This window comes from Trachypithecus francoisi, unplaced genomic scaffold (assembly GCF_009764315.1).
Source record: "Trachypithecus francoisi isolate TF-2019V2 unplaced genomic scaffold, Tfra_2.0 Lachesis_group8, whole genome shotgun sequence".
NCBI classification, from domain to species: Eukaryota; Metazoa; Chordata; class Mammalia; order Primates; family Cercopithecidae; genus Trachypithecus; species Trachypithecus francoisi.
Genome location: NW_022681473.1, coordinates 920,971 through 932,465, shown reverse-complemented (window position 1 = coordinate 932,465; position 11,495 = coordinate 920,971). Strand labels below are relative to the sequence as shown.

Genomic DNA, 11,495 nt, shown 5'->3' with positions numbered 1-11,495 from the left:
TACCTGACCCTCGGGGCTATACAAAGTCCCCATCAACCGTGGCAAGCCTGGGAAATGGCTGTGAAGGGACCCAGGGCTCTTTTCACAGATTCAGGGCTGGGCAGATTCCTACCAGGGAATCTGACCACGTTTCCACGGCCCCATGGGGGTTTTGCCCAGGGTGAGAACTGGGAGTGGAGGGCAGGCAGCCCCCACATCCCCCCTGCATTTGGTACGAGGGATGTGCCAACCACGTGGCGTGTGTGTGGTGTCCCCATGTCCTGTGTGCAAAGCCCGGTGGCCAGGCCTCCGCCATGCACAGTGGCCAAGCCACACCCCTGCAGCACCAACCTAAACCACACAGTGTGGTGCGTCTGCCTGAGTTTATTATTGGAAAGCAAAGACTGGACAAAGACTCAGACAATAAATATCTGAAGAGAGGAAGCCAAGCTTAGGAGGCCAGGAAGCTCAGAGGGTCCAGGGGAGGCAGAGCTGTGGAGGGCAGTGAAGGGTGGCTGTGCCCACCCAGTTCACCCACTCCCCAAATGCCTGGGGGAGCGCCGGGCCCGGCGGGAGGTGTCGGTGGGCAACTCGCAGATGGTGTCCTGGCACTGGCAGCTCTCGATGTGCGTGTAGGTGTGTGTCAGCGAGCCACCATTGGGGCAGCTCAGGACCACCTCACGCTGGCTGGTTTTCTCCTCTCTGCAGCAGGAGCACCTGTGGTCCAGGACCTGGGCCCTGGCCGAGTACCTGCGGGGAGGGTGGAGTGAGGGGCGACCTCCCAGGGCCAGCACTGGCCTCTCACCTCTATGGGGCCTCCACCACCCCCTCCAGGCACACTCCCAGCCTAGAACTCACATGGCAAATGTCCCGCAGGACCCGGAGCAATGATTCATGAAGACGCTCTTGGTGCAGCCGGCGTACGAAACCTCCGTGATGACGGGGACGGTGGAGCAGGGCACCCTGGTCTCATTGAGAGGGATGCCTGGGGAGAGGGGGCAGTGGCTCAGGGCAGGGCCTCCACATCTTCGAGGGGAGAGGGCGACTCTCCCTCGCTGCGTCCCTTCCCCAGGCTCGGCCTCAGCCCCCAGCCCTCACTGCCCACCCGGAGGCCATTGTCCATCCTGAAGCCACCCTACACAGGGCTGAGGGCACCAGCCCTGGTGCCCTGACCCTGCCCACCCCCCAGGCTATGCCCTGTACTCACAGGTCTTGCAGCATCCATTGGGCATGAGTGTGATGGAGTCCTGGAGGAAAAGAAGAATGAGCCCGGGACCCCCACACATTCCTGGGATGACAGCACCTCCCATGCCATGGGCGGGAGCAGCTGCTGCAGAAAGCCCCAGGCAAAGCCTCCTGTGGCAGCTCAGACCAGGCCCGAGGCCACTGTCGCAGCACTGGCGCCCCAGACCCCCGGAACACCAGGCGCCTCCACTCCCCACAGCCAGGCCCCAGGTGGCCCACTCACCGGGACACAAATGCTGGCATCAAAGTCGGGGCAGGTGATGTTGGAGATGGACGAGACGAGCTGGTTGTTGATCTTCATGCAGCTGAAGAACGTGCAGTTGTTCCTGGGGTCGCTCTTGAAGTCCCCAGGCTGTGGGGCAGGGAGCTCTGGTGAGGGAGGGCAACAAGCCCCGCCCCAGCCAGGAAGACACCCTGGAGACACCTGGCTGGGGAGGCTTCCTGGCAAGGCCCAGGGCCCAGGACAAGCAACACGGGCAGGACCCCACATCAGGCACCAGTCTGGAGCCCACACAACCCTCAAAGATCTGTCTTTGAAATCTTTGAGGAAAATGAATCTTTGAAGGTGTCATTAAATGAAGCATCCTAAGATGAGATCATCCTGCTGGGGGGGCCCTAAATCCTTAAAAGGGAGAGGAGAGACAGACACAGGGAAGGAAACCTCATGGCCACAGCCAAGGGGCACCTGGAGTAACCAGAGGCTGGGAAGGGTCCTTGCCTAGAGCCTCTGAGGGAGCACAGCCCTGAGGCCCTTTGCTCTTGGATTTCTGGGCCCCAGAACCAGGAGAATCCCTTTCTGCCCTGAAGACGCCTGCTCATTTGTCATGGCAGCCCTAGGACGCCCATCACAGCTGCGTCCAGGACTGGGAGGACTCAGCTGGGGGATCCTGGGTGGCCTGTACCTTGCTCTGGGCTCAAGCAACCCGGCCATGTCAGGGCCAGCAGCACACACCTTCAGGATGACGTGCTGGTTGTCAGGCTGCTTGAGGATACAGTGCGTCTGTTCACACTTCTTGCAGCATTCCCCGGGGGCCTCCATGAGTTCAAAGCCCTGCGCACACAGACATGCCACTGCAGCTGAACTCCCAGCCTGTACCCCACACCACACAAAGCCTGCAGGACTGCCGACAACCCCCACCTGGAGGAGGCCCCAAGCTGGGCAGGTGTCAGGATGGAGAGGTGGGGACAGGGAGAGGTTGGCATTGAAAGGAGGAAAGAAAGTGTCACGACACAGACATGCGCCCGGGTACTTGTCTGGGAGGAGGGAAAGGGGCAGGCTGAGGTGGGGAGCCAGGGCTGGGCTGGCCGCTTACTGGGCTGCAGGAGGTGTTGCAGGGCACATGGGTGCAGGCGATGGTGTTGAGCAGGGTGCTGTTGTCCACCTTGTCCGTGCACACGCAGTCCTGGCACTTGGAGGAATAAACTGGAGAACCGGGCTTCGGGCATAGGGAGAGACGTGAGGCAGGGTCCTCTCCAGCACCCCAGCCAGCCCAAGAGCCTGCCAGGACCCCCACACTGCAGCCGACCTCCTCCTCTCCTCCCCCCTAACCCAGCCCAGGGCTCACCTGGTACTCAGCATTCTCGTGAACGCACACCCCCTTGGACTCTTGGGAGAAAGAACGGAGAATGCCGTTCATTGGAGACTGCCCCAGGGTGGCCACCTGGCCAGACCCCCACTCCCAGTGCACACCCAGTGGGCGCTCAAGTCTGGGGTGGGTGCATCAGCCAAGCATGCAGCCATCTGTGTCCCCAGAATCTGAGGCCCCCAGGAGGAAGCCCATCCCCACCAGCCCCCCACCCCAGGTGGCAGCCTCCCCCCTGTCCCACCCACCAGCCCCCCACCCCGGCGGCAGCCTCCCCCCTGTCCCACCCACCAGCCCCCACCCCCAGGCGGCAGCCTCCCCCTGCCCCGCCCACCAGCCCTGCTTACCACACCAGTAGAAGGGGCAGCACCTGCCAGGCACCATCTTGCTCTTCGCTTCAAATCCCAGCGGGCACACGGGAGGCTTCTCTTTGCACAGGCTGGTGTTGCACTCTGAAGACAGGGTGGGCATGCGGCCATGAGGGTGGCTTCTCACAGGCAAAGCCCCCGGGGCCACTGCACAGGGTCAGGCCCCCGGCACCACCAAGGGTCCCCTCCCCACCCAGGTCAGGCCCTGCAGCAGGGATGCCTGGACTGTGCCCAGCGGCCCCCTCCCAAGCCCTCTCAAGGGGCACATCGGAGGCCCCCAAGCCAGCTGTTTCCCCACTTGCCACAGAGAGGACAACAGACAGCCCAGCCTACAGGGATGTGTGCACATCTGAGAGGTAATGCGGGCCCCAGGGGATGGCCTTACTGCAGACAGTAATGTTGCAGCAGGTGTCGGCAGGGTTGACCTCCGTGGTGAGGTAGGTGCCATCTTCCACACAGTGGGTAATAGGCTTCTGGCTGCACCTCTTGGGCTGGCAGATGATGCCACTTCCACCCTCCAGGCAGACACAGTTCTTGCAGTCGAACTCAAAGTGCTCCCCAAACTGCAGGGAAAGAGGGGTGAGTAGAAAGGACAGGAGGTGCCAGGCAGGCCCCCTCGCACCACAGCCCTGGAGCTGCAGCTGTGGTCAGTGGGGAGAAACAGCTGCCCTGAACAGAGTGCTGAGGGATCCTGGGGGGAAACCGCATCCCTCCTCACGTCAACCTGAGCACACCAGGCAGGTTCTGGGATAGGACAGTTGCTGCTCATTCACTGATACCACAAGATCATGACCTGCTCACCAGCATCTGCCAGCAGGGGCTTGGCACGTGGTAGATGCTCCACTCAGGCCTCTCAGGTTTGTGCAGAATTTAGCTAAGGAATCAGCCACATGGATGCTACCACAGGTAGGAGGCACGGGCAGCACAGAAGTGGCCAAGATGTCGTGTCAGAGTTTCTAGACAGAGTATCATATGACCAATGGGTGGTAAATGGAGGGAGGGAGAATGGATGGATAAACGGGTGGATGGTGGGTGGATGGATGGATGGATGGGTGGATGGATGGATGGATGGGTGGGTGGATGGATGGATGGATGGATGGATGGTGGATGGTTGGGTGGGTGGCTGGATGGTAGACGGATGGTGGATGGATGGATGGGTGGGTGGGTGGATGGGTGGGTGGGTGGGTGGATGGATGGGTGGATGGTAGATGGATGGTGATGGATGGGTGGATGAGTGGGTAGGTGGGTAGGTGGATGGGTGGATGGGTGGATGGGTGGGTGATGGGGTGGTGGATGGGTTGCATGTGGGTGTCTGGATGGTAGATGGATGGTGGATGATGGATGGATGGGTGGGTGGGTGGGTGGGTGGGTGGATGGATGCGTGGGTGGATGGATCGGTGGATGGATGGAAGGGTGGGTGGATGGGTGGATGGGTGGATATGTGGGTGTGTGGATGGTTGGATTTGGATGGATGGATGGTGGATGATTGGGTGGATGGTGGGTGATGGATGGATGGTGGATGGGTGGGGGTGGGTGGATGGATGGGTGGATGGTAGATGGATGGTGGATGGATGGTGGATGAGTGGGTAGGTGGGTAGGGGATGGGTGGATGGGTGGATGGGTGGGTGGATGGGTGGGTGGATGGTTGCTATGTGGGTGTCTGGATGGTAGATGGATGGTGGATGGATGGATGGATGGGTGGGTGGGTGGTGGGGTGGGGGATGGATGCGTGGGTGGATGGATCGGTGGATGGATGGAAGGGTGGGTGGATGGGTGGATGGGTGGATATGTGGGTGTGTGGATGGTAGGTGGATGGTGGATGGATGGATGGTGGATGATTGGGTGGATGGGTGGGTGATGGATGGATGGGTGGATGGGTGGGTAGGTGAATGGTAGATGGATGGTGGATGGATGGATGGATGGTGGATGGTTGGGTGGATAGATGGGTGGATGGATGGGTGGATATGTGGGTGTGTGGATGGTGGATGGATGGATGGATGGTGGACAGTTGGGTGGATGGGTGGGTAGACTGATGGATGGGTGAGTGAATGGATGGATGGGTGGGTGGATGGTTGGATGGATGGTTGGATGGATGGATGGTGGATGGTAGATGGATGGTGGATGGCAGATAGATGGTGGGTGGATGGATGGATGGATGGATGGATGGATGCATGGATGGTGGATGGATGGGTGGATGGATGGATGGATGGGTGGATGGATAGATGGAAGGATGAAAGGACAGATAGATGAATGGAGGGACAGAAGGATGGTTGGGTGGGTGGCTGACTGGCTGGGTGGGTAGATGGATGGATGGATGGGTGGGTGGATGTGTAGGTAGATGAGTGGGTGGGTGGGTGCACAGATGAGTGGGTGATGACTAGGTAGGTGGAAGGATGGATGGAGGGGTAGGTGAGTGGGTAGATGGGTGCATAGGTGAATGAGTGGGTGGTTGGAAGGATGGTTGGGTGAGTGGGTGATGTCCCTGCCAACTCAGCCATCCAGGACTTAGATCACCTCATTCCTCAATCTTTGAGGCTCTACGTTTTCATGTCCATCCCTCACTCCCCAGAATTTAGAATTTGTGGGAGAATCCCCCAGCACCAAGGCGGGGCCTACCTCTCTGGGCACATTGTCAGGTCCCACACAGCCTAGGAAGAGGGAAGAAACAAGCTGTGTTAGCAGAGTCCTTGTGCAGCAGGGAGCAGGGGTAGGGGGTGGTCAGCCTCCTGTCAGCCTCCTGGTCCCAGCCTCTGTGGACACCCAGGAGGCGGCGGGAGGGAGGCAGCAGGGGACAGTGTGAGCGGGTGGCCTACCGCAGGTCTTCACGCAGACATCAAACCCAGGGGCGTAGTTCATGGTGCCCTCAGGACAGAAGCAACCTTCCACCAGGACTGTGTTGTTCTGCTGAGAGGAGCTGGGGGCGGGAGGGCATCGTCAGACAGGTGGGGTGGGGCTGGGGAGCTGGCAGGTGGGACTGCTATGCCCAGATAATGCCACCCTCCGCACTGCAGAGGACAAGCCCACGGTCCTGGTGGACCCTCAAGCAACATACCTGGATTTGCACGTAGGCTCTTCTGCAGGGCCACAGGCCTGGTACTCCCTGTGAGACGGGCACTCCACCACTGCAGAGCAGGGGCAGGGGTCAGAGGGCTGCCTCATGTCAGGCGGAGGAGCCTGGACCCCCTTGAATGACAGCTGCCTAGTGCCCCACACACAGAGGAGGGTGGCCAGCTGCCTGGGGCATCAGCCTCTGCCCTCACGGTTGTCCGGAGCCAGGTGGTGGGCACCCAGTTGCGCTTAGCGACACTGGCAGAACCCCCAGCACCTCAGTTCCTCCAGCTCAGCCTTCCCCACCCCATGGCCCCAGCCCTGGTCTCACACCCACCATCTCTGCATCCCTGGCCACAGCCCACCTGGGTCTAGCTTCAGGCTGGGCACAGCACCCGGCAGAGCCTAGAGACCACGTCTGGCCTGCAGACCCCCAGTTCCAGAGCAGGGGCAGAAGGACACTTACAGCAGGCCCCATGCGTGTGGTTCCGCCAGTCGAGGCAGACGCCCTGCTGGGCACAGAGGGCTGCGTAGGCCTGCAGACTGGCGCACTCCAGGCTCGAGCCTGGCACGAAGCAGCTGTCGAACACGCAGGCGTCGTAGTAGTGCTGTGGGGGCACCAGCGCGTGGCACTGGGCAAACAGGCTGCGCAGGGAGAGGCACAGGTCACACTGAGGTGGCAGCTGCCTCTCCCTCACTCCCTACCCCAGCATCTCTGCCCGGACTGTCCTCCTGGAGTCCAGCACCCACCAGAGAGGCACCTGTGGCCGACGGAGGGTCAAGGGACAAGGCCAGCCAGGGGACGGGTCAGGGACAGACCAAGGAATGGGCGAGCAAGGTGGCTCTGCAGCCCGGCTCCCAGATAGAAGCCACGTCTACATGGTCATCAGCTTCAGGACCCCTCCAGCAACCCTGGCAGACGGACACCAGCCTGTACCTGGCCCCTGTACTTCCAGGGACGGGGTGCTGAACCCCATGGCTGCCAGCATTAGGAGCACCTCCCTCTGTCAAAGCCCAAATCTGCCTCCCCAATATCAGCCCTGAGTTCTGTCCTGGGTTGACTGGTCTACTCTGAGTCTCACACTCGGCCAGCCCTGCACCTTCCCGGGAGCCAGGAGAGATTATGGAGTTCAATAAAGGCACAGGCATGCCAGACATGGCAGCTTAGCCCTGTGGAACCCAAGGGCCCGGGTCCTGGACGCCACGGCGACCTAGCTCCTGGCCCTGGTTCCGTGGCCTCCTGCCTTCCCAGCCCCAGTGCCAGGCCCCATGCACTGGTTCCTTCCTCTTTGCAAGAGCTGGGAGCTGGGGCACAGAGGCCCTCAGCTTGTTGGTGTCACGGCCGCAGGCAGGCCCGGGCAGGGTCACCTGTCCTTGATGAGCTGGCAGAGGGGAGATGGGGTGCAGCCTTTGTGTGGGGTCATTTTGTTGCCCCCGGGCACAGTGACAGCCGGGCGCTTGGTCGTGGAGCTGCTGTGGGGGCAGCGTGGCTTGGAGGGGTCGTTCACTATCCACTGGTCGGCCGCAGCCTCACAGTTGGAGATGATCTCCCCGCTGGGCAGAATGCAGTCGTCAGAGGTGGTGTTGGTGCAGGTGCCTGTATCAGTGAGAGACGCCATGTTGCAGACAGGGCAAGCCCTGCCCTTCCCCAGCCCAGATGCCCAGGACCGGCCAGCCGGGATCAAGGGCAGAGACCAGGCCCCTTCCTGTTGGCTCCTCATAGGGACCGAACCCGGGTGATGGTCACAGCACCCCCAAGCAGAGAGGCAAGAGGCCCACAGCAGGCCCGTGGGTGTTTACACACAGCCTCAGCCTCAGCCTGGTCCAGCCGCCCACCCTGGGGCAGGACAGGGCGGCAATGGGAGCCGTGGGGGCCTCGGGGGGCCTCGGGGGGCCTCAGGAGCCATGGGGGCCACGGAACTCACCGCACTGGCCCTTGGTGTTGTTGCCAAACCGGTGGTAGGGTAGCCTGATGGAGAAGGACAGGCCATTGTAGGAGACGAGGACGCCCAGCTCGGGGATGTCCACCACGTAGTTGATGCCAGACTTGGACACCTCCAGCCCGTACTTCTTGTAGGGCACTGCCACCGCCTGCCTGTTCACCTGCACCTGCGGCCGACACACCGCGGAGCTGCCTCAGTCCTCTCCTTGGGAGAGCTCCAGGGCTGCCCCACCCTGCCTGCTCTCCAACCTACACATGCAGGGAGAGGGCCCTGTCTCCCCCCGTCCTTTTCTGTTCCCTTTCTTGCTCCTACTCCGCTGCTCCTAACCAGACCCTGGTCCCATGGGTGAGCCAGTGAAGGAGCTCTCCTGGGAGCACCTGGGGACCGTGGAGTCCCGCACAGGCTCCCGGGGCCTCCTGAGCCTCAGAACCAATAACTCCCTTGCAACTAGGGGCGTCTCAGTCAAGGGTGTGCAGAGCCCTGTCCCTGACTCTGTCCTCAGGAGGCAGCTTCTGCTGCAGAGACGGTGCCCAGCGTGGCATGCGTGCCAGGGCTTGAGGGGCCCAGGATGCACCTGGAAGGCAGAGCTGATGGTCCTGGAGCCAGGCACCCACCCCATCCCACCTTCCAGCCTGGCTCTGGGAGAGGCTGTGCCTGGGCACCCCCGCAGCCCAGTCCTCTGGCTCCTGGGGAACCAGGGTGCGTTGGGGCCCATGTCAGCGCCCACCTCCGTGCCAGCCTCCAGCGGCCACGCTATGCCTACCTCAACCTGCATGGGCATCATGTGCACGGTCTTGATCAGCACCTCCTGGGTTTCGTGGCGCACGATGAGGGTGCGGGGGCAGGACACCTTGTCATTGGGGTCACAGTGGTAGTTATCGATGTAAACTCCGAAGTTGTCCACGGATGGGCTGATCTCCTCCACCAGCACGTAAGTGCAGTTGCCCTGGTAGCTGTAGTAGAGTCCGTCGAAGGTGACATAGTGCGGGTCCCCCCAGCCCGTACAGTAGCCTGCGAGGGAGCCAGAGTGAGCCGTGCCGCCTGTGCCTCTCAGCCGGGGTCGGGGGCAAGAGCTGGGCCGGGGCGCAGTCAGGAAGAGCCAGCAGGAAGCTGGGGCCTGAAACCCCGCTCCCGTGTGTGGGCACAGGGACGTCTGAGCTGCGCTGGCCCTGGTGCACCCACAGCAGCCCGTTTTGCAGGATGGACCAGGGTTCAAACCTCAACTCAGCCCCCTCTCGCCTCAGAAGCACCTTGTCCCAGGAAGGGACCCTAACTCCACCAGGCAAGCCCTCCACCTACCCAGGCCCTCCCCGCCAATGAGGCAAAAGCAGGGCTGAGGAGACCCTCAGAAGTCACTCAGCCTCAGTGAACACCGCAGTGGGGTCTGTGCCCAAGGAGCCTCAGCCCTTCTGCCCCTGGGAGATGGGCCCTGCAGTCCCCACCCATGGAGAGGGCAGGAGATGCGGGGAGGGCCTGGGGGCCCCGGACTCACAGTCACATTCCCAATGCCAGCAGCAGCCGTCAGGGTCCGTGACGCGCACGGGGGTGAGGCCGTTGGAGCAGGTGGGCATGGGCGGCGGCTCACACTCCACCTTCACGATCTCCACCGTGTTGTTGTACTTGCACGTGGCCATGAAGCAGTCGCACAGCCACCAAGTCTCGTTCACCTGGGGGCAGGAGGCCAGGGCTGGTCAGTGGGACCGGCACAGGACGGGGTGGTCTGTGCTCGGGAGGGGCGGGTGCTGAGCCAGGAGGCTGGAGGCCGAGGTGGCTTCCAAGGACCTCACTGCAGCCAGCCACCTTGCCAGGCACGGCGGGGCACGGCAGGGCACGGTGAAAAGGTGGAGGGCCTGGCAGACCCCGCACCCAAGGGGCTGCAGGAGGCCTCGGCCCTCAGACGACCAGCAGGAAGTGGTGCCTGGGGCCTCGGGTGCCCGGACATGCCGCGCTCAGTGCCGTGGGGACAAAGCCACTTGCAGCCCACTGACCTGTCTGGGAGGATCAAAGTCTGGGCACTCGTAGGGCTTGGTGGTGGACGTTGACGTGGAGGGCGTGGGCGTTGGCTTGGAAGACGTGGGCGTCGACTTGAGGGCGTGGGCGTTGGGGAGGGCGTGGATGGGCAGGACCAGTTATAGAACGTCAAGTTACAGCTCAGTGAGCAGTTCACAAAATAGCAGGTGTCTCCGTGTGTGCCGTTGTACACCACCTCACCTGCGAAGGGAGACAGACCCATGACCACACCGTCCAGAGGCAGGACTAGCTGCTGGACCGCACGGAGGTCCCCACAGAGGCCACCCGAGGGAAGTTATGCCCTGGACACAGCCACCCTCGACAGCTGCCACCTCCTGAGACGCTCCCACAGCGATCTCAGCCCTGGCGCCTGACCCACCGGTACATGCCGGGGCCAAAACCAGCCTCGGCCACCCGAGCCCAGGATGTGAACAGCCTGAGCACCTGCTGCGTAGTAGGTGTCGTTCAGAAAACAGCATTTAGTGATCCCCGGGCCTGTGGTCGTGATGGTGCTGAGTGTGGAGACTGGGGTCGGCGTGGAGGTCCAGGCGCTGGTGGTGGTCGTCTGCACAGTGCTGGGGGTGGTGGGTGAAGATGACCCGATCGTGGTACTGTGAGTGGGGGTGCCTGTGAGAGCAGGAGACACCAGTGAGGGCTGAGACATTGCGCATCTCAGACACCGCAGGGTCCCAACCGCCACTCCCCAGCTGCAAGGGAGCCAGACAGCCGACCGGGTCGCAGAACTAGAGGACCAGGGCCTCGCGCCCACCTCCCAGGTTCTGAGTCACCAGGCAGGGTGGAGCGACAGGGCCGGCATCACCACAGCCGAGTGTCACGAGAGCCCGTAGATGACCTGGTGCTCCAGCAGCAACACAGCTTGCTGGCCAAGCTGACTGCCAGCAAGAGTTGTCCAGAAGGCAATGGCTGTGGCACGCCGTCTGCCAGAAAGAGGCCCCGAGGAGGGGGTACAGCCAGAAGCAGGAGGACCTGCAGGCACCTCACTGGCAGCCTCTCTCTGCCCCCCAGCCTTGGTGAGCTCCCACAGCACCACATCACACAGCAGTGGGCCCCTGAAGAAGGCTGTCCTACGGGCGAGCAGGGTGGCCTTTGGCCCCACTGCCCAGCACTGGTTACTGTCAGCGGCTCCTAAGAAGGCCGTCATATGGGCAAGCAGCGGGGTGGCCTTTGGCTTCACTGCCCATCACTGGACAGTGTCAGCAGCTCCTGCCCACACAGTAACCATGCTTGGTGGGCAGAGAGGTGCCCAGAACCTGCCATGAGCCTTCCTGGGACAGTCCCGTCTGGCACAAGGGGAGGGG

The 11,495-nt window shown here is 62.2% G+C and overlaps 1 protein-coding gene across 1 annotated transcript in view; it reads right to left on the bottom strand.

Annotated features, from left to right (window-relative positions):
• Positions 1–343: 343 nt before the first annotated feature.
• The window catches only part of MUC2 (mucin 2, oligomeric mucus/gel-forming), a 37,109-nt gene continuing 25,957 nt past the window's right edge, over positions 344–11,495 (bottom strand). Inside the window, 20 exon segments of the mRNA XM_033205645.1 lie at positions 344–729; positions 838–964; positions 1,187–1,226; positions 1,448–1,576; positions 2,177–2,275; positions 2,538–2,660; positions 2,790–2,830; positions 3,155–3,259; positions 3,561–3,738; positions 5,792–5,823; positions 5,989–6,089; positions 6,228–6,297; positions 6,690–6,868; positions 7,592–7,820; positions 8,149–8,332; positions 8,930–9,177; positions 9,659–9,833; positions 10,155–10,255; positions 10,258–10,377; positions 10,621–10,803. Coding sequence (XP_033061536.1) covers positions 510–729; positions 838–964; positions 1,187–1,226; positions 1,448–1,576; positions 2,177–2,275; positions 2,538–2,660; positions 2,790–2,830; positions 3,155–3,259; positions 3,561–3,738; positions 5,792–5,823; positions 5,989–6,089; positions 6,228–6,297; positions 6,690–6,868; positions 7,592–7,820; positions 8,149–8,332; positions 8,930–9,177; positions 9,659–9,833; positions 10,155–10,255; positions 10,258–10,377; positions 10,621–10,803 — 2,684 coding nt within the window. The 3' untranslated portion in view covers positions 344–509.